Source organism: Botrytis deweyae, assembly GCF_014898535.1.
Source record: "Botrytis deweyae strain B1 chromosome Unknown BDEW_012, whole genome shotgun sequence".
NCBI classification, from domain to species: Eukaryota; Fungi; Ascomycota; class Leotiomycetes; order Helotiales; family Sclerotiniaceae; genus Botrytis; species Botrytis deweyae.
The window spans coordinates 408,358-431,927 of NW_024066219.1; the positions used below are offsets into that span (position 1 = coordinate 408,358).

Sequence of the window (23,570 nt, forward strand, 5' to 3'; positions counted from 1 at the left end):
TCCATGAGTTTTCAGCACAATTTTGCAAGTGGGTGTTGTGGGTGTGAAGCAAAAGGAGGTCTGTACATCTGCTGGCGTGTGTACTTCACTACTTATAATCTGTTCAATCTCCCTTTCTTTTTTTCTTGTACCAATTTCAACTCGTTTCCCGTTCGATAGATGTATGTATATCTAGTACAATCTATCAATCTATCAATCTGTCAATCTGTCTTTCGTTATTACAAAAAGCGACCATTTCACGCCCCATTACACCAAAACAGTTCTAGAAGCTTTTAAATAAAAGTTATTCATAATCCAATTAGGATGGAGTGGCTTGGACATGCAAAGATTGGATTTACCCATCCTCCAAATCCCATAAGCCTCAAAAGTAAAGATGGTTCTACAACAGATCTTCTCAAGATATGTGAAGAGTCAACTCCGCCATGTCGTCTCAACCCCCTTTTATTCAATGGTAATGGAATTCCTTTTTGCAATGAATGGTTTGGACGTAAAGTGACTAACTCCATTAGGTCACATGCAAACGTTCTGGACCGTTGTAAAGAACGATGGACCTCCTATTTACTATAAACGAAAGCTCTTTGAGAATGAGGATCCAGCTTTCCAAGGCTCTTTTGCTGTTGATTTCGTAGTCCATGAGCCATATAGCGAGGTTGATGATACTTTGCCTATTCGTACTACATACTATACGGATGAAGAGTTCTCAGGGATTGCATCTTTAGATAGTCGGCCAATGCTCGTGACTTTACATGGACTTTCCGGTGGTTCTTACGAGATCTATCTCAAGCATGTATTGGAGCCTTTGGTTGGAGCCGATCATGCTTCAAAATGGGAGGCATGCGTTATCAATAGTCGTGGATGTGCCAAACATAAAATCACGAGCAGTGTACTGTACAATGCAAGAGCTACATGGGATACTCGACAGACAATTGCTTGGCTGAGAAAGACCTTTCCCAACAGGCCTTTGTTTGGTATCGGTTTCTCTCTAGGAGCTAACATTCTTACCAATGTATGTTCCTCAATTGTTCCCGTTCTACTTAATCTTCCCTACTTGTACACATCTTCCCCAGTTTGCCTCTTGATTTTTGCCATGATTCCTACGCATCCTCCTACTTGTACCTTGACTTTATTAACACATCCTAGTATATCGCCGAAGAAGGAGATGCATGCGTCCTCAAAGCCGCCGTCGTTTGTTCCAACCCCTGGAACTTAGATGCTGGATCACTCGCTCTCCAAAGAACCTGGCTTGGAAGAGAAGTTTACTCCAAGACCATGGGTAGCAATATGAAAAGACTCGTTGAACTTCATCATGACCAGATCATCAAAAATCCAAAGATTGATTTTGACAAGATTAGGAACATCACCTACCTACACGAATTCGATCGACAAATTCAAGGTCCTGCTTGGGGTTACCCTACAGAGGGTGCATACTACAGAGACGCTTCATCAACAGATTCGCTACTGGCTGTGAAAATTCCTTTCTTTGCTATAAATGCTGAGGATGACCCTGTAAGTATCACTCACTTCTCTTGGACCTCAATACCTACTAACATATCTGCAGATCGCTACCGGTGAATGCTTACCACGTGAAGAAATCAAGAAGAATCCATACACAGTGCTGTGTACCACATCTCTAGGTGGCCACTTATCATGGTTTGAGATCGGGGGTCACAGGTGGCATGCTCGCCCAGTAAGTTGAAGCTTTCTCGATTCATATAACTACCACTAATCAAATGCAGTGTGTCAACTTCCTGAACAAAATGGCTTTTGAAGTACAACTTGACACCATTGTTCCTCCTGACGCACACGATTCCGCTGATCTGAGTCCCCCTCGCCCTAGATTTCAACCGATGGTTCGAAAATGGACTTGAGGTTCCGCTATTATAAGCAACTTGAACTGAAGATGTTAGAATAGAGCGAGGCATGTTTTATAGACTTTATTTAGATATCGTAGCAATTCTCAAGCACAGTAATAATCTAATGTCAATACACCGCTGGTATACCTCAAATGCCATTTTTAATCCTCGTCCCACCCAAGTTGCATTCGCCATAACGCCCGAATATAATTATGCCTGCCTGCCTGTCTTTCCCACAATGATAATCTTCAACTGAAAATCCGTAATCCGACCTTTCAAGCAAACGAAACAGTCTTCTTTTTAGGCTTCAGAGGTTTCGTTCCAGCCAATGCCTCTCTCTTCACATTTTCACCCTCATCATCTCCCCCTCTATTTCTCTTTTTCCTCAAACCCTGCTTCATTTCACTTAATTTTTCCTTTTGTAATTGCTGCTTTCTCTCATGCTCTGCCTTTCTCGCCTCTCGAATCTCTTCCATCTGTCGGGCTCTCATCATCTTACTCTCGATTTGGCCATCCTTGTCCGCGTTTACCATTGCGAGAATTGTCATCATGGATTCCTATTTGCGCAAGTGATTAGTCCAAGTTCCTCATGTGAATAATTGATCGACCCAATCTCCCAACCCCAATCTCAATTATTCCTTCCCATCCCACACGCTCCAAGACAAAAATAAACAAACAGAAAAAACCCACCCTATCATCCACAAAAACCTTCCCCTTCTTCTTTCCCTTTGGCTTCTCCACTCCCACCGGTGTAATCATGTTTAGCGCCGGGATACCCAATTCCTTCTCCGTATAAACTCTCCTCTTCTTCTTCAACGTCGCCAATTTACTTCCTTGCTTCTGCTGTTTTGGTGGGGCTCCCTTAGACTGTGTAGCTTTTTTGCCTTTCGATTTCGAGACTCCATCGCTTTGAGCTCGAGAAACAGTTTTACTGTTGCGGATTCCAGAGCCGTTTGCAGCATGCTTGGATGCATTCTTGTTTTTTACGGTACTGGTGCGGGAAGGCGCCATTGTGATGGTAGTTGAATTGAATGGTGTTGTGAGGAGGAATGTTTGGTGATAGGATTTGGTATGCGATAAAAGATTTACTGATATGCGATGGTTTGATGGAAATTTACATTTTTTTGCCAAGAAAGCGGCGAGCTAGCGGACGGGGTGGAGCAATGAATGCCCCCCGCGAAACTTTAGAGACACCCTTCGAGCCTACTAGACAATTATTTCGACGAATTAATACGATATTCAGAAGCCTTTTACTTTAGGAGTCTGGAGGTGAATTGGGAATGCAGGTGCTGAGTATACGGAATACAAATATATATATAATTTTTCTTCTAATGCTAGATTCGGGTTTCTATAAATGGCTTGGTATATCTTTTTAACCCTCCTAGTTAACTTGGAATCTCCTAGCCATTCTTGCAGCCATTCAACATCTGAGTCCAGTATGTCCATTCATGACAAGCCAAAATTCCACACCAAATATTTCTTTTGATATCATTACAATCTCCCCTCAAGTGCTCAAAGTACCCTTTGTACTTGGAACCTCATCCTCTCTGCCCGCTACTATCGAAGTAGCCTGTCTAACTGCCACAGCCAATGCCTTGAACGCACTCTCCGCTCTGTGGTGATCGTTATCACCCCTCAAACAATCCACATGTAATGTGATTCTTGCGCCCTGTGCAAAACTCTGCAGACAATGTGGGATCATTTCACAACTCAAATCTCCAATCTTCTCTCTTTTGAGTCCCAAATCTATCACACTAAATGGGCGGTTTGAAATATCGACAACCGCTCGCGAAAGTGCTTCATCGAGGGGGCAGTATGCGGATCCAAAACGTGCAATGCCTACAGGAGTTCCAAGAGCTTTTGCAAATGATGTGCCGAGCGCGATGCAGACATCTTCAGCAGTGTGGTGGTCATCGACTAAAATTTAAATTAGCATTTGCATGGCCAAAAACGAATCCCGCAGAAGAATAGATGAGAGGACAAAAACATACTGTGTAAATCTCCTTTGCAATTGATCGCTAAACTCCAACCAGCATGCTTTGCCAAAGCATGCAGCATATGATCCAAAAACCCAATTCCAGTATGGATAGCAATGTGTTGTGACTTTGATACCTGGGAAGCATGTCCCTCTTCACCACTCAGCAATTTCTTATCGGTATCCGCTGGGAACTCTCCTCCATCGAGGTTGATTGCCAGTTGAATACTAGTCTCATTTGTATCGCGCGCAAGCGCCGTTGATCTTACTGGAGCCATTGTTGTGATTAATAAGATATTGAGTAAAATTTGTGATGAGGGGGTTATGTATTATATCACACTTTATTACCACAGATACTGGTTCCAAAAAATTATATCGGTCGGACTAGTCGTATTGGTCAGAATGAACCGAGGCGGGACCATGAATAATGACGTTCCAATCAAAGCCCACGGGATTTGAAATCCTATGATCATTCTGATTCAACCTCTTTTTGCAGCAAGATAAATGCAAACATAAGGTTCAAAATGCACCAAACTGGTGGATTAAGAAACGAAGAAGCGAATGTTGCAGCTTGGGAAGCTGGAAAGGGTGCTGCAGTTGGCGGTGCAAAGGTAATTGACTCTTCATGCGTTTGTGGTAACCAGCTTTTCAGGACTTCTATTGATTGTGATGCTGTAGTGGGGCTTGTTTGCAGCTGCATTGGGAGGTGCTGGATATGCTCTTTCTCCGATATACAAAGGATTGACGATTCAATTCAAAGTGTGAGTCAGATTGCAGTATATTGGGGAACAATTAACTAATAATCGTGTGGATAGATTTATCCAGATGGGCTTTATGGTCATGGGAGGTTCTCTTGAAGCGGATCGACGCATCAGAGAATATGAAGCAAAAGTACGAATGGAGAAACGTATGATCAGGGATCGAGCAGTGTGGAATCAGTTTGAAGAAGAATATGAGCAATCCGCTTCAAAGCAAGATAAATCAAGGTAAAATTGTACTCATAGGGAGTTTTCAGGGTTCTTGTACATAACCAATATCATGTACGCCAGCTGTATCACAAAGCTCCAAACTCCCAGTAATGCTTTTTCTCATATTTCCCATTATTTGGCAACGAATTGTCTTGAATCCATATTCAACTTGCAAAGCCTTGCAATACAACCACTCAATTGAAGTAGCGTCTGAACTCCTTCCAGAATTTTCATATGCGTGAATCCAATCTCCTTGATAAACTCCAATTTCGAATGCTCACTCAAAGTATTGACCGTCTTCGTAACCCTGAACATAGTGCTTATAATATCGTGACTTGAGTATCCCAAGCCCCATAACTCGTTCAATGTCTCCAATGCAGAATCAATTTTGCCCTCGTAGCATGCCTTTATCATAGCTTGTACTTTGATAGGGTGAGGTGAATCCACAACCTTGAAGACATTATCTCCGTTGACGAGTCCAAAACCAGCAAAAGTTGACTGCAAATTATTGATAGCCTGGCGCATGTCTCCCTCTGCGCTGAAAACCAGAGCAGCCAATCCATCATCACTATATTCCACCTTCTCTGTCTCGATGATTTGTAACAATCGTTTGACCACTTGCTGATCTGTCAGTCTTGCATATCGTAAAATTGCGCATCTGGATTGTAAAGGCTCGATAATCTTATTCGATTGATTGCATGCAAAGGCAAATCTTGTAGTCGAACTGTATATCTCCATCGTGCGACGTAAGGCTTGTTGAGCTCCAGATGTCATACTATCTGCTTCATCGAGAATAACGAGTTTATGGCGACCGGCGGGGAGTGTGACTTTCTTTTGCGCAAATCCCTTAATGCGGTTGCGCACAACATCGATACCTGGCCGTCTATGTATCAGCATAACTGACCTATGAATCCGCTGAAGACGACATACCTCTTTCGTCACTGGCGTTCAATTCTAATACTGCCTCCTTGTATGACTCTCCTAACAGTTGCCTAGCCAGACACAGCACACTCGTTGTCTTTCCAATACCTGGCATGCCAGAAATAATGACATGAGGCATATTTCCATCTTTCGCTATAATCTTTAGTCGTTCTATCGTCTCCGTATTTCCTACTACATCATCGAGGAACACCGGTCGATATTTCTCAACCCTGTTTGCTTCTAATCAGCCTACTATTCTTGCAGGAGAATCTAGACAACATACCAGGGCAATTCATAATTCGTAACTCCATTAGTGTTGGCTTTCAGTGCTTTCTTTGCAGCACTAGTAGAGGACTCTCCGACTTCTGGGGCTTTGCTGGTCGTCATGTCGAGATTTTTGACAAATGTTGAGTGAGGTTGACGCGTCGAAACTGGAGAGACGCGATTTTCAATTTACACGACCGTGAATATTTAAGCCACGTGATTAATTCATTACCACAACTTTTGAAGGAACGCAATTCTTCATGCAAATATTATGGACAATCGCAAGCTTGTAAACAGACTACATGAGACCATGTAACAGCAATTTTGAGATCATTGATTGTAATCGTGTCCGATCTGTTAAGTAGCATTGACCTTAACCTCATCCTTCAGATGAGCCACTGCTTATCACGTTCATGCTATCATCTTTTTCTTTCGGCCCACCACGCCGTCTTTCACAATGAGATTTGCTCCTTCTTCTTGAGTTCAAACTTGAAGGCTCGAGTTTGTACAACCATGCAATGTCCATAGTTGGAAGGTCATGCTGATATAGCACAAGCACATCCATCATATTCACTTCGAGTTCTAAGTCTAATAACTCGAAGCGGACTTCAAGTTCAGATTTGTAGATAGCTATTGAACTACTTCTTCTTCGATTTGTACAATCGAAACTGCACTTGAATTTGTTCAAGCAAATTCAAATCGAATAGAAATATACAATAAAACTTTTGATACTCTCGGTTATCGAAATATATGAGATTTCGAAGACTCAAAGTGAGTACCTAACTCTATTTCGATTATTTCGATTATTTCTTACATACAATAATAGAATAAATAAATAAGAATAATAAAAATAATAATGAAAATATTAGAAAATATTAGGCGCTCCGAAATATTTACTTTCAAATATAAAGTTTACTTATATAAAATTCGATTAATAATTAAAGAATATGACTATATAAATTAGAGTTGACAAGTATTCTTGTTTAAATAGTATATTCTGTACTTTATACTATAATGATAAAGCTTCTGATTAAAGAACAAATCGAAAGTGAATAACAAGAGATGAAAACCTCCTCCCCTTTAAACTTTCGGCTAATGCCTTTAGCTTCTATGCTCGCTCCTCTCCTCCTTTAGCTCCTACACTCACTCCTTCCCTCTTAACTCTTATACTCACACCCTTTCATCCACCTTTCCCTAAAACCTTTTAGGACTCTCATTCTCTTTATTTATATTAAAATTCAATAATAAACGGTTCTCATTTTGAACTGGAAATATTCGTCGCTGTTAAAGTAAATGCTTCATTAATGAAAAAGAAAATATTAATATAATGATTTACGTTGTATAGAGATTTACATTGAATTTCTTTTCGTACCTAGGTATAAACTTTGCCACCACAGGGTAATAATACATTCTTTGGATTGAATCTTTAGCAAATCGACGGTTAGAGCGGCCGTAAATTATCGAACATTCAGATATGAAACAGGTCTTCTGGCTCCAAGACTTATATTTCAATTAACGGGCAATGATCACAATAGCGATTCTGCTGTTAATTTCTCGAAATACTCAACGGCGTGGGAAGTCAAGGATCTCAACAGTAATCCCGTGACATGCGCATCGTGCACCCCGCTTATCGGACGGCAGCACTATTCAAACATGAAGTTAGAAATATCATCATTGTATGAAAGATCGATATATATACAAATCATTAGAAAACCCCTCTGCTAAAGATGGAACGTGATGACAATTCTCTGGGTGCAACTGCATCTCGAGGTATAGCTACCTCACAAGAATACATTACACATGATCGAGAATCATTTACTCTCGATACCACCCACTCCGATATCGACCCCCGACAAATAGAATCAAACCACAAACGGGCATCTGTCCTGATCGGTTCTGCAATCTTACAACTACCCATATGGGGCAAGTCTCCGTCTCCCTCAACCCTCAACCCCATCTTCTAACACTCCCAGGCTTCGCCATGAACTACGGAGTCCTCCAAGAATACTACTCCACAAACTGGACGCTGCGAGGAAACCTCGCCATAACCGGTATCATCGGCACCACCTCCAACGGCGTCATGTACCTCTCTATGCCTTTGCTTTTCCTCCTGTTCACCAAGCGCTGGGCCCGCTATCGACAAACCGCCGCTCTAGCCGGCGCCCTCCTCGCCTGTCTCAGCTTCGTGCTTTCCGCATGGAGTACACACGTCTGGCATTTAGTAGTCACCCAAGGCATCCTCTCTTCATTCGGCTGCGCTCTAATCTACAGTCCCACCACCCTATCCCTCGGAGAATGGTATTCTACCCACAATCGCGCCGTTGCATATGGCATCGTGCTCTCCTGCAAAAACATCGTCGGTTCCGCATGTCCATTCCTCCTGCGCGTATTACTCGATACCTATGGATTTCGCACTACGCTCCGCATCTGGGCTGCTCTTCTCATCGGAACCAGTATTCCCGCAATCTATCTAATTCCCACCCATCCCTCCAACCTGTCCTCACCGCATCAACGAACCCGGAAAATCCCCTGGGAATTTCTCCATCATCGAACTTTCTGGATCTACACCATCGCCATCATTCTCCAAAGCAGCGGCTACGGAATCCCGCAAACATATCTGAACACCTACGCTCACGACGTAACACTGCTTTCCCAAACCACCGCAACTCTCCTCCTCACCCTCTTCAACATCCCCGGTGTGCTATCCTCCTTTTGCTTCGGATACCTAAGCGATAATAAACGATTCCCCCTCTCCGCCACAACCGTAACCTCCATCTCCGCGCTCGCATCCGCGCTCTCCGCATTCCTATTCTGGGGTTTGACGTCCCCAGGAAGCATGGCGCTACTCGTTCTCTTCTCTCTAACCTTTGGTTTTTTCGCCGGCGGGTACAGCGCGACGTGGGGCGGAATACTGAAGGAAATGGAGCGCGAAGCCGCGGAGAGGAATGAACCGATTGATACCGGTGTGCTCTATGGGCTTTTGAATGGAGCGAGGGGAATTGGTTATGTGAGTGGTGGGTTAGCGGGCGTGCCGTTGTTGAAAGCGGGAAGTGTGGGAGTAGGCTGGGGACATTTTGGCTATGGGACGAGTTATGGGCCGTTGATTATTTTCACGGGGTTGTCGTCTGTGTTTGGGGGTTGGGGATTGGTGTGGAAATGGAAGAAATGGTTTCATTTCTCGTAGAAAATTGGAGTTGTGCATTGGGTAGGTGGCTGTTTACCGTGTTTAGGTCCTTGTATACAGTGTTGAAACTTCTTCGAAAGATAAGGCGTGGCTTGAAATCAAAATCGTTTGGCAAAGAATATACCACCAGGAAAATAGATATAGAAACACAAAAATCAGTTTTGCATTCCATTAATTAATCATCCGTCAAACTCTCCTCATAAATCAGTAGGAACTTATTCAGCCAGCTCAAGAAATTCACCCGTGTCCTTTCATCCCGGCCCCAATGAGCCCACGCATACACGACTTCCGACATGACACCCGGGGAGCTCCCTCAATCCCCTCAAATGAGCGTGCAGTGTACATTTGAGAGCACACCTCTTCCTCACACTAAACGAAGAGCTATTCGGATACTCCACTACCAACATCCCATCTAGATCTCTCACTTGAGAGTCTTCACCTGAGCTTTATATATCGAATTACAGTGCCAAAACCCGGATATGCCACCAGTGAGCGTCGACTTCGATTCACCCTCCCTGAGCTTCCTCCCGGTGAACGTTGTCTCCATGTCTAGCTCATCTCGATCGACCAACACTGATATCACCTAGCTGCCAAATTCTTACACCTATCCGCCTTTGAGATCGGATAATAGTGTTCATTTGGCAAAGTCCAGAAACACGATTTGTGTGTAAAAATATTCTCCGTTAATTCATTTCATCCATTAAAATCCCTATACAATCTACCTCTTTCTCGTTTGTCTATCCCAGAAAACCCCATCCCATAATTACAAATATCATATCATTTTAACATATACCCTGATAGTCCCATCCGAATCCCAATAAATGTATGTAATCACACTGAACGATCCAACAATTCATATCTATCCTTCCCACTGACTCTTCTCCAAAGAGCCATTCCCCTCCTCGACGATTTACCCGATCGTACCACCCACATATTCCACGCCAACCACAGAAATCCACCTACAACTCCCGCAATCGCAAAACCCGCAACCGTAAGCAAGAACCAATGTTTGCCCATCCAGAAAATCGTCTGTGCGTCTTTTCCATGCCAGCTATTGCCTTTGACGATGTTGAAGAAACTCCATGCGTGTTTGTTGTATTCATCTGGCATGAGATTACGCACGCGGCCTGCTTCGTCGGTGACAGTTCGCATGTATTCGATCCAGAGGACGGAGAGGAAGAGCGGGCCGGTGCTGTACATGACGGTGATATATGGCATGCCCCAGTTTCTGTTATAGGCTTGGAGAGATTCGATGACGCGGAGGAAGAAGGGGTGTTGGGGGACGGATCCCATAGCATCGTTACTAATTCCGGTGGGGATTGTTCTACGCAACCAGGCGGGATAGCTGAGGAGGGGATCGAGACGTCGTTTACAGCCGTCGTCGAGATCGATGTATATGCCTCCGTAGTGTGCTAATACGAAATAGCGGATAGAATCTGCGCGTTGGATTGGGAAGGGGTAGCTGTCGAATGTATCGAGGAACCAAGGATATTCCGTTGCAATAAAAGCTCTTGAGGCTTCATCTGTCCATAACTGTAATAAGTTAGCATATCATTCCCGTTCTCATTTCCCCGTCGACTAAAGTGAACATACCTTATATTCATAATCATCATGCAATTCAATACACGATTGTTGTCCCGCCTTCCATCGCTCGGGAATCGACTCATTGATGTATGTCTGATGAATGATCTTCGGAATAAGCTGTGTGCGATTCTCGATCAATTCGGAACCTGGCGCAGGTATTTCGGAGCGGTGAATAGCATCTGCAGCTCCATCTATGAAGAGTAGTGATATGAGGGTGCTGAAGGCATTTACAAGGAAACCAATTACTATAAAATTGATGACCAGGAATAGAAGAGTACCACGCCTCATGGTAAGGTTGGGCAAAGAATCGAGGATATCAAAAGCTTTTTCCTCACGGGCTTCAATTTTTCGATTGTGTCGTAGTTATAACGAGTGAGGGTTGTGATGAAAGTTGTTCGATAAGGGGTCGTAGGTAAGGGTCTCGAGATAACGGAGGGGTCGATTAGAGAAATTGTAGGATACTCTAGGAGAGTAAGAATCGAGGAATTTCCAAAATCAGCTACGGCATCTGTTAAAGGAGTGTTGGTATGGATGTAGGTAATATTGGGTTGGTCGTAGGATTTAAAAAGGACAGGACCAGACTGTTTTCCAAATTTATCAAGAAGGTAAGGTGTTTTTGGTTAAATAAATAAATATGGTAGAAATTAATTAATAAATTTCACTAATGGTAAAAAGTAGAGCTGGAAGTGAAAGGGGAAATTAATGCATCCACCGGTGTATGCACAAAGATAGGGATAAGAACTGATTTGGTGGGACCACTGGTGGACAAAGAATATCTATCGTATTTCGTATACATACATGCACCTTAGGTATCGACCGACCAGTACTTGAAGATAATCTTGTGACAGTAACCTCAAATTATGCCAAGAAACCAAAGTAGATCAAATTACTCGTAAAGTGTTAAGTGTTGCAAAGGATTAGACGTATGAATGAAGTAGGTAGAATGAGAATGATAACAGTAAAGGTTTTACTGTAGTCCAGACAGACTAGATGGGATTACTGTAGTCCAGACAGACTAGATGGGATTAGAACGGTGAGTATGATATAAAAAAATAGCTGAAGATTCCAAAATGATTGTGTATTTCGCACGGGATGATCACTATCTAAGCCATCTTGCACTACCTAGTTTACCTACTTGAAAGGGGGGGAGGGGGGCATTGGTTGTCAAATATCCCTACTGATATATACTGCTAGCTCACTAATTATCTAGTATGCGTATGTCGGACTCTTAACAAAAAGCCGATTTACACATATTTGAACATTAGCTCCGTCTGTATACTTCGTACACGGAACGGACATATTTGAAGATTTCCATCCGATATCATATCACAATCCCACACACTCTTAATCTACAAAATCTAGAAACTCGCCACCCCTTTCCAAACGCACATCTGCCTCCGCCTCCGCCTCCGCTTACGCCACAACATTGAAATGTCAAAAGACAACTTCACCCAAGACCCAAGCCTTCAAGCCTCGAATTCTTATTTCAAGATCTTGATGTCATTATTGCCATCATTCTTCCTAATTCCCGTCTAAACATTCCATATATCGATACTACTTACCATTTTCTTCACTCCCGTCAAGCAAAACACGGGTTGGTGTTTTCTCGACTAAACCTAACCTTTGCGTGCATTATTCCATTCTAAATGTAAGCATTAAACCATCTACATACCTAGTTAGCAATTGTGGGATCCCTATTCAGAGAAATAGAGACTCAAGATCACGATAGCCCCTAGACCGCCAACTTAGGACTCCTCGCGTATACGGGGTCATACTAATCAATCAAATCATCAGGATTTAGAAAGATCTCATTATTTTGAAACGTTTTTTTATAATAAATATCAATCACTTATTATTGTAATAAAAATAAATAATACATTCATTATATTTCTATATAATCTTATATACATCTTTATTTTTTGAATAAATATTGAATTTTTGATTTAATATCTTATTATTATTGTAAATTATTTATAAATCGTATAGAAAATTCTTTTCTTTTGAAAAATAAAATATAATAATATTAATATTTATAAAAGTTGTTAATCAATTTTTTTAATTAAAAATATATAGGAATAAACTTTATATATTTATTATCATTTATTTAAGAAATTTGAATCTTTAATTTTAAATATAAGCATTTTTATTTATAATATTATTTATAAGGTTATTGATATTCTTATTTAACATACGGACTATAAAGGAGTCCTAAGTTGATGGTCTAAGGGATATCTGATCTCCAGGAATGCAAAATGTAAGTTGCAAGATGTAAATCTTAGAAGACATTACAGCGAGAACACCTGTCTCGCAACTTGATATAAGATACCATTACAAGACCTGTTTCAACAAAACATACATGTCAATATACATAAATTTTCTTTTCACACTCCAAACTTCCTTCTGCATTCTTTCTCCCCCCCGCAAAATCCTGCGCAAGACACGGGTCCACTCAATATACCCACGTCCACCAGCTCGCGCGGTGCAATTTTAGTCCCATCTCTGTAAGCAGATAATCCGCATACCATATCAGTCTATGGAAATGCAACCGCCCTTCTGACCATGCGATGGATACCGAAGGCGCGAAAACCCATTCGTATATGCGACACGCTGTTGCATTTCTGCAAGTGTAGAGAGTGCCAGGTGTCCGCATGGATACGCCGTGCTCCAAATGGCTTGCGCTTCGGCGGCTCGAAGTGAGTTTCATATGTTGATTTGGCCGAGGAAATCGATGGAGCCTGCGTGATTGGGATCAAGAAGAGCTATGCCGTTGTAAAGTTTAGCGGTCGTGGTTGGAGTGGAGAGTCGTTTTTGGTGCGGAGGGGGATATGTGAGTTGTGGGAAGCGGCAGTGGACGACGTGATCGGCATGGGAGATGAGGTCTCCCTAACACTGATTTTCTGAATCTGAAGATGGAGATTCAGAGACAGGGTGCGGAAGCCCAAGTGATTCGGTTAGTGAGGGGGAGAAAAATGGGTAGTTGGATCTCCAGCCTGTACCACATATCAGCGTGTTAGTCAGTATGGAGGTGCTGTCATCGAGAAGTATGCTTTGTAGCTTGAGAGATTCAATATCCTGCCGATGGATTTGAATATCTTGGGTAATTGCACCCCAAATTTCATCATGCTGCGTCAAGCCTATAGGGTCAGTAAACCAGAAATCCCTATACATAAGCATCATAAGGGAATCTTACGGTAAGCAAGATAGAGTGCTTACGAAGTAGTGAAGTCAAGCAATGGAACATATGTTGAACCGAACCGAAACATATTGACTGTTCTAGACCAGGAAAACTGCGGGATTAGTATGCGTTTCAGAGGCAGATTTAATTTAGTAAAATGGGGATGTAGTTTCTTGCATCTGCTGAAAAGGCTAAGATAGATGCAAATATCTACCAGACGTTCTACTTTCCGGGTAAGAATTATGCAAATGACTACCTGATCAAAGGAGAACTCTTTAAAACTATCAGCTACCAAATGAATATGCAATAATCCTAATTTAAATATCCCCAAAAGAATAAATATCACAACATCATCCTTAACAGAAATCATCATCTTTCCTACACTCCCTATATAGTTCAAACACTATCAACTCGATAGTCCATCTCTCTCCCAATCTACAAATCTAATACTCAGTGTATCCAAATTTCAAGTTCCTCGTTCACTGCCCCTTATAGACACCACATCCCATCGTATCATCCAAGCCGAGAAGAAAACATCAAAATCAAACCCGGGATTCGAACCAGACACAGCTTCAATCCCCAACCCTTTTAAATCTTTATTGGGCCGAGAGAGTCCAAAGACTAAATAATATCGTCCTATCTCCTACCGTATCTCTGAACCGTTGTAGAAGAACGCTTTCTCAATGAGCTTGCAGTAAATCACTCATCACTCACATCACAACTCTCTACCCTCCAATCTGAAACTCGTATCGTGGACTCGATGACCTAATATCGAACTCCTTGACAAATGTTGTACTCCCTCCAGTACATTTACTGAAACAAATAGGCCTTTTCAAGAGTGCGAAGTCTTGATTTGTGCAAACATGGAAATATGTATACACATCCAATTCTACTTCCTTTTCTATTTCGTAAAACTGTAAACCGCATGAGTTAACGTACGAACAGGTGGGCGACAAACTGTATCGTTCAGTAGGATACTTACGCTTACCTACTCTGAGATATACAGAGTAAAATTTTCAATAACCTCACATTCTTGAGAAAGTATCCATTGCATTCAATAAATACACAACCCTATCCCTACGTCATACTCAAACCCGGCATACTCCCCGGCATAGCATATTCATCTCTCCCCCTACTTTTCCTCCTAAACCTCAATCCATCCTCACTCCCCTCATCCGGCACATCCAAACTAACCCCCAACCTACTCCTCCCCACTCTAACTCCCGTTTCGGCCTCAACCTCCTTCCTAGCCTCCTCCCGCAAATCCCTCTCCACATCTCTACTCCTCGCCCTCCCAATACCCCCCGCATCAGACCCCGTATCCAAATCCTCTCCACCCCTCGTATTCTTCTTCCTCGGCCACAAGCTCGGAAGTTCAATTTGCTGAAACCGCGGCTCCACACAGCGTTCATCAAACCAAGTATGTAACCTCGCCTCAATCAACTGCGCAATTTTCGGCACATCTTGCAGCCGCGATCTACTCCCCACTAAACTACGTATCGAAAGATCCAGTCTATAATCATCCAAGAAACAGAACGCCAGCGTCGTAGGACTCCCATTCAACGGACTTCCCGGGACGAACGAGATAGACAAAGTCCCACTAAACCTTACGACCGAAACCGCCAACGCCACCGGCAACACCGCAACCAGCGGTTTCGGATAATTCAGCAGCAACTTCGTTTCCACCGCCAACGTGATAAAATCACTCAAATCCACATCCATCCTAGCCTGCAACCTTCCATGTTCTCTCCCCGCAGCCCCTCCTTCCCTCCCCAACGTCATTCCATCCTCATCCACCGGAATAACTCTACAATTACTGAAAATCGGGAAATCCTCTCCCAGACTCAATTCTGTGACTTTAATTTCATCCAAAAAATCGGGGCGATTCCCCCCATTCAACGCCTTCGTCAGACTAGTAAGAATCGCATCGTCATGCTGCGCGTCCGCGCGAAATTGTGCAATCGTTTGTGCGATCAACACATTGAACCAATCCAGACTTTCCGGTTGATGACTATCCACATTGTAGTATGTTTTACTCAGTATAGCATTGGTAGTCAACGGCGCCGGGTTCCTCAGAACGCTAGAGCGTTTGCGATTGAGAGGTTGTGAAGCATGGCGTGGTGTTGAGCTGCGGAGAGTGAGGAGAGATCTTTTGTGTGCGAGGGTTCGGGAACGGCGCTCTGTGGCCCGGAGAGCAGCGGATACGTCTGGAGAGGGAGGATCGCCAAAGATGAAGAATTTGATGAAAGCTCCGATGAGAATGACGATGGAGAGCTGGCCTAATAGTAGTCCTTGGGTAAATGATAGTCTGCGAATGCATATCAGTATAAAGCCATTCTAATTGACATACTTAAGAAAGTAGCAAGGGAAGAAGAACGAACGAGGATTCAGCCTTGTCTGGAATGGGAGCCGGGATTGTCATCTTAGTTATGCGATTGAAGTGTGAACTTCATGCGAACAAGATGTGGAATAGAAGACGAAATAAAGAAAGAATCATGAATCTACAATGATTGACATATTATAATCAGAAGCTTTGCTATCTACTTGTACTCCTGTGACATATGAGATAGCTAGCTTAAAATACTGCCGTAGCTCAAATGCGGGATGTGTTTGTATTTGATTTTCTCCATTTCGGAAGCGACGTCATTCAGCCCTATCAATTGATACTACCAAAAAAAGTCCAAACAAAAACCATAAAAGATCTCGAAGAATTGATACAGTATATCAGCATTAATGGTATTGTCGATTTATCTGTAGGTAAATGATTGCTTGTACGCCATCAGACCAGATTTTGTCAATTCCGCCATAAGTTGCTGAAGAATTCTTCATCACCATGATTCCCATTTGATACCTTTATACAATTCAGAAAAGCCACATCACTGTCACACCCGCAACTAAGTATATTAACATACTTTTAAGATTCCTAAAACACTACGAATTTCTATTATCCATTGCTCATGAACGCATCATGTCCCATTCATACGCCATGACTCAGAAAATCTCAGACCCTAGAAGTTATGCATAAGGTTGAAAGGTGTGTAAAAAGAAGACCGGCTTGTCAAGAATCTCTGGAAATTCGTCCCATCTATCGTACGTCAAACAATAAAAAGTGTATAGTACAAATATATATCTCCAAGCTCTGCCCCCAATTTCCTCGATTTAGATGTGAAGACTGGCCACAGAGAGCCGTCTTGTCGAGGCCGTCAGTCATTTTCTAGATCGTGCTTCATATTCTAGATTAAAAGCACTCAAAACGAAGTGCTATTGAAAGGTTACATTGCTAACCCATTTGATTAAGAGTGCCAGCACATATTTATGCCTTTGCAGCATCGCGATTGCTCTGGGAGCTGGCGCTCATAACTGGTTGTGTTGTGGGAAGAATACTTCCCTTCGATTGGTTTTGTCTAACCTTTGCCCATGCATAAACGATACCACTGACGAAACCGATGAAGATGGCAGATACACTTCCGAATGTAACAGGGGCTGCGAAGAAAACGAGACCACTGACAGCGATTGGCAACTTGTTGAGAGCACCAACCATTGAGTAGGTTGTGGAGGAAGTGACACGAATACACCAAGCAGAGCAGTATGAGATGAAGATAGTAGCAAGACCAGAGTAGATCATGCCGAGAATGAGGTTGTTTCGGGTCTCAAGTGGGAAGTTCTTGGTAAGGTTCTCGGATGACCAGTTTTCGAAAATGAACGAGCAAACGAAGAGGACAGGGATAGTGAGGAGATTGTTGTAGAACATAGCTAGAACAAAATTAGAATTGAAGAGGAAGTTGCAATTGCAGGGAAAAACTTACTGTCCCAATCCTTGAAGTTCATCTTCTTGATAACCTTACGCATAGACAAAACGTATGCTGCAGTGCAGAAAACGTTCATACCCATCCACGCATATCCAGCATTCAATGTGGAGAGAGCAGCAGCAGCTTCTGCGGATTGTGCAGCACCGCCTCCATACAAAGCATGTTGAATATCAGCCCAAGCAGCAACGACGGAACTGAGGACCATAAGACCGAATGAGAAGAGAGCTGAAGGAGTGACGCTTCCTCCGAACCACAAAACCTCACCATATGCGATCACAATGATTGTCAAGTTCTTGAAGATTGTGTAAACGGGAACGGAGAGGAATTGAAGAGCCTTTGTACTGGTGTAGATCATGCCGACGAGAAGAAGTGAGATAGGAAACCCTAATCTATGTTAACCGCCAAATTCGCTCCGACTGGAATACAGACACTTACATGTCTTCGCTTTCTTGGTGTCAAAAGGTGCAAGATTTGTGATCAATCCCGCTTGCTTGCAGATGATAATCGCAATGATACATACAACAGACTGCTGGCGTTAGTCAAGATCTAGCAGAACAACGGCATTCGACGCATACCTGAATAGCGAGATAGAAGAAGTTCAAATTCCAGTTTGAACCCGAGACGCAGTACTTATTGGTCACGGTCATAGAAATCGATGCCAAACAGTAGGCAAGAATGGAGATTCCTGGACTATTCGTAACATTGGAGAGGTCAAAGGCAGAATTTCCTCTTTTGGCTGCTGCCCCTGGCTTGGCCAGAAAAGGATCGCGTTGAGATGGAGATGAACGCCCATTGAAATTGCGCATCTCGAGATCTTCGTTCTTCTTGTCATCCATGATTGCGATTGTTCTCGGTGAAAGAAAGGTAATTTCTTATCGTGGTTCTGATGGTAGAGATGCGCAAAAAGAGAGGTACGAACTTAGGGATTCGTAATCGGTCGGAGCTTTGTTAATAGATGCCCGTTAGATAATATCTAGTTGTCGAAATGAAGAGACTAAAGATTAAAAGGGGATTCTGCAAATGAACTCGAATGGTCCTCAATCAGGTATGTGTAAGAAATACCTAATGAGATGAAAAGAAAGAAAGAGAGTGTTGAATATGCAGTTTAGAAAATTATGGTAGAGAGGACAGCCAGACCGAATCTTTGATCGTTTTAGTACAGGGGGTTAAGATTGGGTGTAAGAAATTCTGTGTGGGGGATAAAAATAGTCAAGCAGCAATACGAATCAACTCGCCAGTCCGTTTTGACAAGAATCCACCCTTTTGTACGTGATCTACAAAAAAGGGGACCAACCAGGTGAAAATTCTGGAGAAGAGGCTCAATACGTTTTCGTAGTCACTCACGAGATTTCCATCTCAGAAATTCAACAGGAAATCAAAGCCAGGGGGTAGAAGCAAGGACCTTTCGATTCTTCCAGTCACTTAAACGAGATCTTACCTGCGTACCCGTGGATTTGGATACAATCAAATTCACTGCGTGAATAGATCAATTTCTAGCAAGAAGTCACACTTCTGGACATAAGCTATTTCGTTGCATACAAGCGTTTGCAACCAGCGTGTCCCAATCTACAAGACAGTCCAACACAACGTTTTACCAGACCTCTTGAATCTGTTTCTGGATCATCATGTCAAATACACTTGATCCTCTCGTCGCAAAGGTGCTTGATCACGCCGATTCCGATGATGAAGATGCTGTGAGTGTTTAATTTCATTTTGTTCATTCCACTTGTTATCGACGTAGTTGTCACTTGGCTCTCAAAGTTAAGCCAGGCATTCAATACAGGATTTGAGTATCTAGAGGACAAGGCTCTCTTTTACTTAATCTCATGCTGGAAATGTCGAGCCATCTATCTATCTATCTAGCAGCCATACCCTCAAATACAAAACCACATATGCCCTCACGTTCTCAAATAGTCATCCATCCATCCATCTATCCATCCATCTCTCCCCATCAATTTTCTAACACCCTCCCCAGCTCATCGCCTCCCTCGAAGAAGACCCCGCCGTCGACGCTTTCCGCGAACAACGCCTCCAACAACTCCACAGCGAATTCACGCGAGCCAAATCCCAAAAAACCCAAGGCTTCGGCTCCTACACCGAAATCAAAGAAGAAAAAGCACTCATGGACCTCACCGCCTCCGTCAAATACGCCGTGGTCCATTTTTCCAAAGATGATTTCGCCCGCTGTGGTGTCATGGATACTCATCTTTCCGTACGTTTCTCTCCCATCCCTTCCCCCATCTCCTACAAAATCCATCACGAGGACACTAAAAATCTAAATCCCAAAACAATAGACACTAGCACCCAAACATCTCGACACCCGATTCCTCAAGATCGACGTCGAAAACGCACCCTTCCTCGTCACGAAATTAAACGTGAAGATCCTACCATGTGTTCTAGTATTCATAGACGGCCGATCCGTCGACCGAATAGTTGGATTCGAGGGCTTGGGATACACGCCCGATACCTTTACCACGAAAGATTTGGAAGCAAGACTCTTAGCCTCAGGCGTTGTAAAACGTCAAACCACGGCCGGAACACTGTATCTCGACAAGAAAGCCAAGAAGCAGGAAGAGGAAGACGATGATGATGACTGGGATGATTGAGGACGAGGAATAGCTGTGAAAATGTCATTTGAGCAAGTGAAAGCGAGTACTTCGTACATATTTTTCTCAATCGAAGCTAGATATCATGTGAAAGGGTGTTCCCTCCTCATACTAAATCGCATCTCCGAAGCCCCACGACGATAGGATCTTCGTTGGATCATAAGAATGATCATATGAATCAGAGAAAATCATGAGGGATCTGAAAGCAAAGCTCGGGGGCCAATTTCGCTTGATATACAATGTTTATGCTGGGAGAAACATTCTTCTGGCTTATACCTAGAAGTATTCAATCACAAATTTCAGGGAATACCGGATGCAAATTTCGTTTCCCCCGCTTCTATCTCCATAATCATTGAGTTTTGCATGATACGTTTAATCAAAGAGACAATCGTATATCATTAAAGTAGGCAGCTCATAGCTATATTAAAACTTAACCAAGGCAAATTCGCTTGCAGACAATACCCATAGATACTTCCACCAGAAGTACGCACCCACTACCAGGAGAGAATAATATGTGATGGTCCAAAGAATATTCAGTTCCCCATTATTCTCCATGACATCTTCGCTCTTCTTGCTAGCTCCCACATCCGGACCAATAATAGTTTCCCCATCCACCGAACTACTAATCTTTCCCCAAAATCGCGGGAAACCCATCCAGTTACAAAAGGCATGCACACATATCACCGCCAACAAGCTCCCCGTTCGGAGATACAAAAATGTAGCGTAGCCTCCAAATAGCGTCGTGTAGGAGAATTGTAGCAAGGAGCGGAGAATAGCTCCAACCATGGGGCCATGCGGATGTGTGATTCTGTATTCGTAAAAGTGATGCACATGGGCAAGTCCGAAGACGACGGGGGTAAGGAATATAATCGTTGTATTGGAGGTCTTGGAGAGGAGGAGGAGGGGTACAGAGGCAGATCTGAAGAGTACCTCTTCTGTTACGGGTCCCTTCAATCACTATTAGCTATATGCCACAATACGAGAAGCTCGAGTAAAACTCACAGCGACAATATTCCTATAAGGAATCCAGCCCTTCAAAGCTCCCAATCCCCTCAAACGAATCCAATCGCGCCACTGTCCCTGCGCAATCCCTTCTTCAAACAAAGGGCCCGCAAATAGTATAGCAGTCAACCCTACACATTTGACCGTCTCAACAAATCCAAAGGGAAAATAGCCCATCAAATGGAGGGATTTCACTGCCTCTCCATTCTTCACCGAGGACAAAATTCCAAATGTGCCAATACATACAACGATGCAGGAGAGCGTGACCGAACGAATTCGTCCGCGGATAACCGTCGGTGCATCGCGAGAGAGCTGGGGTGAAGGACGGGTAGTCGAAGAGAGATAGAAGGGGATTACGTAGATGAGGGTATAGAGTACCTGTAATTGTGAGTGTTTGAACTAGGTGCTTGGAATGATGGGTAAGGAGGTGTAATACCAACAGAGAAACCGCAGTGGTGGTGCTAAATGGGGGAACTTCTTTCTCTGGAATAGAGCTTTGGTTAGCTGGGTTGTCCATGATTAATCATTTGGGTGCATGATCTTGCAGATGGATGCGAAGGAGTGTAAGAAATACCAACCCTTTTCACCAGTATAAAGTGCCTTTAATCGATTATATATCCCGGTGGGTGCCATGGATGCGGAGAGTACTCGAGTAGTGCAGGTAGGTATATATGTACCGGTATATCAAAGCACCCAGAATATCCTCATCCGATCTTCTGGATCTCCAGCAGATCAAGAGGCGCAAGGATTATGTACAAAGAGATGGGTCTAGAGAGATGAAAGGTATGTGAATCTTGCGAATGCAATAGAAGTCTGTGAGTTGGTTACCAATTCAAAGCGTTGTGGCTCGCTCGGCGTGGTAGAGATGAGAATATCTGATGATGCGAGGAAATGTTGGATTGTGGAGTAGAATCAGTAGATGGACAGGCAGGGGCTGAGAGCACAACACCGATGGGCATTATTATTTTGTGTTGAGTATGGTATGTAAATACGTAAATGCATATATATATATACGTAAATACCTACCATTATGTGTTGAATGAATGAAATGTAAAGTCAAGAGTTAACAAGGGAATCTTACTTTCATATTGTTCCATTTTAGTCAGATCTTACAATTGTTCTATTTATTCATCAAAGTTTATTTCATACCATCTCTTATGAATATGAAATATTGTTTTTACTACAGCGAGATTTAATCTTTCACTGATCATATGGGAAATTTCGTGTTTCATGCTTCCAGAATGATCTTATCGATAGTAACTCTCATTATTATCACACCGAACCGGACTTTTCGCAATCTATCGTCAATCAATTGAATGATGCAGTTCTCGTGAGAAAATTACCAAAATTCATGGCGACGGGACAGGCTTACCTAACCTTTGCTCTAGATTCCACGCGGTACGAGAGATCATAGAGCAGCATAATTACCAGGTAGTATGGACAAATTACGTGTTGCAAGGGATGTGTACTTCGTAATGGTAAGAGGTGGAAGGTTCAGTCTCCGAGGGAAAAAACGTACCGGCGATCTACAGAATAAGGAGGAACAAGGACAAGTCCTGTAAAACACCGGACTCACATGCTAGGAGCATTTTCCGTGGAGAGAGCGTTATATGATTATCAAAATTACAGAGAGGAGGAGGAGGAGGAGGGCTTGGTGTTTTTGTATGGCTTTCGAACTTCGAAGCGTGTCGAGAGGTATTTATTTTTAGGTATTTATTAGAGTTCTATCGTAGAGAGTCGATGAATCTGTCAAGCTATCAATCCATCAATCCATCAATCCATCCATCAATTATGCAATTGCACCATCCATACAGCTGACAGACGTGAACTCAATTGATGACAGAACTTTACCTTCCTCGAGAGTCGAGCCTACCACACAAAAAGCTAAGAGGGAAACCTTATGCGCACCATTTGTTTACTTACGACCTTTCTGCGTGTCTCGAGGTTGTCTAGACGGCCAAGCGAGACTCAGTCCAAGCTTCATCAATGCTTGCTTGCTTGGAAACGGAAATGATTCAAATGAGATGGTGAGCTTCCGGATCCACTCTCGAGAATCATCGATGCGCAAACCCTGGTCAGAGATGGAGAAGATGTTTTCCTGGAGGTTGGATCTGCTGCTTTGTTTCTTCCATGAAAACCCCGTTTTGCATGACGATGAGTAGCGCCAGCTTAATGAGAAGCATGAACGATTTCAGATGAACGAATAAACTCTGGAACTATTGGAAGAAA

At 43.0% G+C, this 23,570-nt stretch overlaps 11 protein-coding genes across 11 annotated transcripts; 4 read left to right on the forward strand and 7 right to left on the reverse strand.

The window, feature by feature from the left end:
- The first annotated feature begins 60 nt into the window (after positions 1-60).
- On the forward strand, positions 61-1,953 carry EAE98_005945 (uncharacterized protein). Its single transcript, XM_038953567.1, has 5 exons — positions 61-451; positions 510-1,006; positions 1,141-1,506; positions 1,559-1,687; positions 1,737-1,953. Exons 1-5 carry the CDS (start codon positions 304-306, stop codon positions 1,866-1,868), a joined length of 1,272 nt encoding a protein of 423 aa, XP_038809962.1. The 5' UTR covers positions 61-303; the 3' UTR covers positions 1,869-1,953.
- Positions 1,954-2,128: 175 nt separating this feature from the next.
- Positions 2,129-2,864, reverse strand: EAE98_005946 (uncharacterized protein; the record flags this gene model as incomplete). The annotated part of the gene is made up of 2 exons (XM_038953568.1): positions 2,129-2,410; positions 2,544-2,864. The coding sequence occupies 2 exons, from the start codon at positions 2,862-2,864 to the stop codon at positions 2,129-2,131; spliced, it is 603 nt and encodes a 200-aa protein (XP_038809963.1).
- A 493-nt stretch (positions 2,865-3,357) lies between these two features.
- Positions 3,358-4,106, reverse strand: EAE98_005947 (uncharacterized protein; the record flags this gene model as incomplete). The annotated part of the gene is made up of 2 exons (XM_038953569.1): positions 3,358-3,770; positions 3,845-4,106. The coding sequence occupies 2 exons, from the start codon at positions 4,104-4,106 to the stop codon at positions 3,358-3,360; spliced, it is 675 nt and encodes a 224-aa protein (XP_038809964.1).
- Positions 4,107-4,352: 246 nt separating this feature from the next.
- EAE98_005948 (uncharacterized protein) lies at positions 4,353-4,818 on the forward strand (the record flags this gene model as incomplete). The annotated part of the gene is made up of 3 exons (XM_038953570.1): positions 4,353-4,439; positions 4,507-4,589; positions 4,644-4,818. The coding sequence occupies 3 exons, from the start codon at positions 4,353-4,355 to the stop codon at positions 4,816-4,818; spliced, it is 345 nt and encodes a 114-aa protein (XP_038809965.1).
- A 110-nt stretch (positions 4,819-4,928) lies between these two features.
- On the reverse strand, positions 4,929-6,104 carry EAE98_005949 (uncharacterized protein; the record flags this gene model as incomplete). Its single annotated transcript, XM_038953571.1, has 3 exons — positions 4,929-5,671; positions 5,727-5,947; positions 6,001-6,104. 3 exons carry the CDS (start codon positions 6,102-6,104, stop codon positions 4,929-4,931), a joined length of 1,068 nt encoding a protein of 355 aa, XP_038809966.1.
- Positions 6,105-7,708: 1,604 nt separating this feature from the next.
- EAE98_005950 (uncharacterized protein) lies at positions 7,709-9,165 on the forward strand (the record flags this gene model as incomplete). The annotated part of the gene is made up of 2 exons (XM_038953572.1): positions 7,709-7,904; positions 7,955-9,165. 2 exons carry the CDS (start codon positions 7,709-7,711, stop codon positions 9,163-9,165), a joined length of 1,407 nt encoding a protein of 468 aa, XP_038809967.1.
- Positions 9,166-9,996: 831 nt separating this feature from the next.
- Positions 9,997-11,037, reverse strand: EAE98_005951 (uncharacterized protein; the record flags this gene model as incomplete). Its single annotated transcript, XM_038953573.1, has 2 exons — positions 9,997-10,698; positions 10,759-11,037. The coding sequence occupies 2 exons, from the start codon at positions 11,035-11,037 to the stop codon at positions 9,997-9,999; spliced, it is 981 nt and encodes a 326-aa protein (XP_038809968.1).
- Positions 11,038-15,001: 3,964 nt separating this feature from the next.
- EAE98_005952 (uncharacterized protein) lies at positions 15,002-16,516 on the reverse strand (the record flags this gene model as incomplete). Its single annotated transcript, XM_038953574.1, has 2 exons — positions 16,306-16,516; positions 15,002-16,232 (listed from the first exon to the last, which is right to left on the reverse strand). The coding sequence occupies exons 1-2, from the start codon at positions 16,344-16,346 to the stop codon at positions 15,002-15,004; spliced, it is 1,272 nt and encodes a 423-aa protein (XP_038809969.1). The 5' UTR covers positions 16,347-16,516.
- A 721-nt stretch (positions 16,517-17,237) lies between these two features.
- Positions 17,238-18,569, reverse strand: EAE98_005953 (uncharacterized protein; the record flags this gene model as incomplete). The annotated part of the gene is made up of 4 exons (XM_038953575.1): positions 17,238-17,677; positions 17,731-18,117; positions 18,169-18,259; positions 18,309-18,569. 4 exons carry the CDS (start codon positions 18,567-18,569, stop codon positions 17,238-17,240), a joined length of 1,179 nt encoding a protein of 392 aa, XP_038809970.1.
- A 789-nt stretch (positions 18,570-19,358) lies between these two features.
- EAE98_005954 (uncharacterized protein) lies at positions 19,359-20,339 on the forward strand (the record flags this gene model as incomplete). The annotated part of the gene is made up of 3 exons (XM_038953576.1): positions 19,359-19,427; positions 19,709-19,945; positions 20,028-20,339. The coding sequence occupies 3 exons, from the start codon at positions 19,359-19,361 to the stop codon at positions 20,337-20,339; spliced, it is 618 nt and encodes a 205-aa protein (XP_038809971.1).
- A 423-nt stretch (positions 20,340-20,762) lies between these two features.
- On the reverse strand, positions 20,763-21,974 carry EAE98_005955 (uncharacterized protein; the record flags this gene model as incomplete). The annotated part of the gene is made up of 4 exons (XM_038953577.1): positions 20,763-21,287; positions 21,342-21,719; positions 21,778-21,824; positions 21,920-21,974. The coding sequence occupies 4 exons, from the start codon at positions 21,972-21,974 to the stop codon at positions 20,763-20,765; spliced, it is 1,005 nt and encodes a 334-aa protein (XP_038809972.1).
- Between the last annotated feature and the right edge of the window lie 1,596 nt (positions 21,975-23,570).

Coding starts and splice junctions, on each gene's coding strand:
- EAE98_005945 (XM_038953567.1), top strand. CDS start 304: ATGGAGTGGCTTGGACATGCAAAGATTGGATTTACCCATCCTCCAAAT. Junction 1,007..1,140: donor GAGCTAACATTCTTACCAAT/GTATGTTCCTCA, acceptor AACACATCCTAG/TATATCGCCGAAGAAGGAGA. Junction 1,507..1,558: donor TAAATGCTGAGGATGACCCT/GTAAGTATCACT, acceptor ACATATCTGCAG/ATCGCTACCGGTGAATGCTT.